The sequence below is a fragment of the Anopheles moucheti genome, chromosome 2 (genome assembly GCF_943734755.1).
Source record: "Anopheles moucheti chromosome 2, idAnoMoucSN_F20_07, whole genome shotgun sequence".
In the NCBI taxonomy this organism is placed as follows: domain Eukaryota; kingdom Metazoa; phylum Arthropoda; class Insecta; order Diptera; family Culicidae; genus Anopheles; species Anopheles moucheti.
In genome coordinates this window covers 65,112,751-65,115,893 of record NC_069140.1, presented here as the reverse complement: position 1 = coordinate 65,115,893, position 3,143 = coordinate 65,112,751, and the positions used below count along the sequence as shown (strand labels likewise).

Below are 3,143 nucleotides of genomic sequence, written 5' to 3'. Positions count from 1 at the left end.
TTGATGAATATTTGATCTTCCACGATATTATAGTAGTGATCCTGTGTTTCACGTGGAAATCCTCGCGAACAGTGCCCCACGCATCACCCTCGCAGTGCGTTCAACGAACCAACTCGCGTATCGCGCCCCGCGCCCAACAAAAAAAACCGCGTCCCACGCCCGACAAACACAACCGTGTACCCGCGAAACCGCTCTGCAAGTAACCTGTAATGTAATGAAGTAATGAATCCGGAAACCAAATCAACGAGCCAAGAGGCTACCCAAAATGCGACGAAAAATCCGGAAATTACATTGAATAACGATGAAGCTTCCCCGCAGCTACAGTTGTTAAAGATAAACTATCCACCATTCGAGGGCGATGACGTAGATGTATGGTTTGTCTGCCTCGAAGCAGCGTTTGAAGGGAACGGCATAAAATTAGACAAAACCAAATTCAACGCTCTAATTGTAGCACTTGGCACTCGAGCGAAGCATGTATATTCGACCATTTCTCGTTGTGCTGAAATGACAACCCAGACCCGATACTCCACACTGAAAACCGACGTCGTGGCTCATTTCCACCCATCTGAAATAAAGCGTATTTCTACCCTGTTAGAAGGAGTAACTTTGGGTGATCAAAAACCTAGTTCGCTCCTCTCACAGATGCGACGTACTGGTGGAGTAGGATGCAGTGACAAAATCCTGGCCAATATTTGGATGCGAGCACTACCCAAGACAGTTCGTTCTATTCTTGCAGCCATGTCCACGGCTACCTTAGACGAACAAGCCCAGGTTGCCAGCCCCCCGAAACGAAATAGATTCCGTACAAGTTACATCACCTATTGTCATATCTGTCAGAGTGACAGTAGAGAATAAAAGTCAGTCGGGGATTGGAACTGCACGAGTACGCACGTCTTTTCTCTCTTGTTCCGAAATATAATAGTTGGCGACGAGTTCGAACCGATTCATGGAAGAGGAAAAGGATAAAACAAAAGGAAACAGTGTGTGCAAGTCCGCGGCCTGCAAAATGAACAACCCTACGCAAAACGTTTCCATAGAACCATTTAATAAAGAGGTTTTGACATGGAAACGATGGGTGAAACGCCTGGAAACATCAATGCAAATAATGGACATGGTGCCAGAAAAAAAGAAGCCGGTAATTCTACACTACATGGGAGCGGAGTGCTACAATACGCTATGTGATCTAATCGTACCGAAAGAACCGGAGGATTTGAATTATGCGGAGATAGTGGAAAAATTGACCACGCAGTATGACCCGAAGCCATTAGAAATGGTTGAATTATTTAAATTCTGGAAACGAAAACAGCAGGAAGGCGAAAGTGTAGCGGACTATGGTAAAGTTTTGCAAAAGGATGCTAAATATTGTGATTTTGGAGAATATCTCAACAAAGCCTTGCGAAACCAATTTGTGTTTGGCCTGCAAAACAAAGCAATGCAAACCAGATTAATGGAAGAAAAGGAGTTGACTTGGGTAAAGGCTAGAACAATGGCATTGGCTATGGAAGCGACACAAAAAGGAATTGGCATAGTGCGAAGTGAAGCTGTAGAGGTAAAATTCGTCGAAAAATCGAAAACACCGGAAGGAAAACAAAAGAACCCCAAATGGACAGCGGTAAAGTGTTATAGATGTGGTAGTGATGGGCATGTGGCTAACAACTGTAGACATGTCACCACTACATGTCTCAAATGCAATAAGGTGGGACATCTCCAGCGTGTGTGTCGCAGTACATCAAACAAAATGGCGAACGTCGTCAGAGAAATTCACGACAGCAGTGAAGATGAGGTAAACACAATCGTGGTAAAAAACATTAAAAACGAGGAATATGTGTGTGCGTCAAAGATATTTTTAAAGCTACTAGTGAACAAAAATGAGATAAAGTTTGAAGTAGACACAGGTTCACCAGTTACAATTATCAACTTAGAAGATAAACAGGAATGGTTTAAAGATTGCCCTATTTATTCGTCAAAGATAAAACTTCATAGTTATTGTGGAAGTGAAATACAATTACATGGAACTATTTTGGTTGAAGTGCAAAGGATACAAGAAAAACATAGACTTAGAATATTTGTGGTGAATGCAAAAAGACGCCCTTTATTAGGACGGGAGTGGATACAGACTCTAATGTGGAATTGGAATGAAATTCTGAAAAATCCGGAAGAATCAGTGAATTTAATTTCGTCGTTCGAAATAGTCAAAGAAAAAGTAATGGAACAATTTCCAACTATATTTGAAGCAACGGTAGGAAAAATAGCTAACATGAAAGCTTCACTTGTTTTAAAAGAGAATGCTAGGCCCGTTTTTCTTAAAGCCAGAACATTACCCTTCGCATTGAAAGAACTGGTAGAAAAGGAAGTGAATAATCTTGTACAGCAAGGTATATGGGAAAAGGTAAACCAAAGCGAGTGGGCCACTCCAATAGTTCCAGTAAAAAAAGCGGGAAACAAAATAAGATTGTGCGGAGACTATAAATTAACAGTGAATAAAAGTTTATTGGTAGACGAACACCCACTACCCACAATTGAAGAACTCTTTGCAAACATGGCGGGTGGAGAGAAATTTACAAAGCTAGATCTAGCTCAAGCTTATCTACAAATGGAAGTTCATCCCGAAAGTCAGGAAATTCTTACACTAAATACGCACATGGGACTTTTCAAACCTACCAGGTTAATGTACGGAGTGGCATCAGCACCAGCTATTTTTCAGAGACAAATAAGTTCAATTTTACAGGATATTCCAGGGGTGTCTGTTTTTCTAGATGACGTTAAAATAACAGGACCAAATGAAGAAACACACATGCAAAGATTATACGAAGTGTTAAAAAGATTTGATAAAAATAATATGCGAATTAATGCAAGTAAATGTCATTTTTTTGCAGATAGTATAGAATATTGCGGATATGAGATCGACAAGAAAGGAATACATAAAATGAAGACCAAAGTAGAAGCTATACAGCAGATGCCAAGACCACAAGATCAGGATCAAGTACGAGCATTCATGGGGCTGGTAAATTATTATGGCAGATTTCTACCAAATCTGAGTACCCAAATCTATCCGATCAATAATTTGTTGAAAAATAATACACAATTTCAGTGGAACGCGGAATGTGAAAAGGCTTTTCAATGGGTTAAAACAGAAATACAAT

The 3,143-nt window shown here is 40.4% G+C and overlaps 1 protein-coding gene across 1 annotated transcript; it reads left to right on the top strand.

Annotated features, from left to right (window-relative positions):
* The first annotated feature begins 1,270 nt into the window (after positions 1-1,270).
* Positions 1,271-2,885, top strand: LOC128297423 (uncharacterized). Its single transcript, XM_053033060.1, has 2 exons — positions 1,271-1,798; positions 2,877-2,885. Exons 1-2 carry the CDS (start codon positions 1,271-1,273, stop codon positions 2,883-2,885), a joined length of 537 nt encoding a protein of 178 aa, XP_052889020.1.
* Positions 2,886-3,143: the final 258 nt, after the last annotated feature.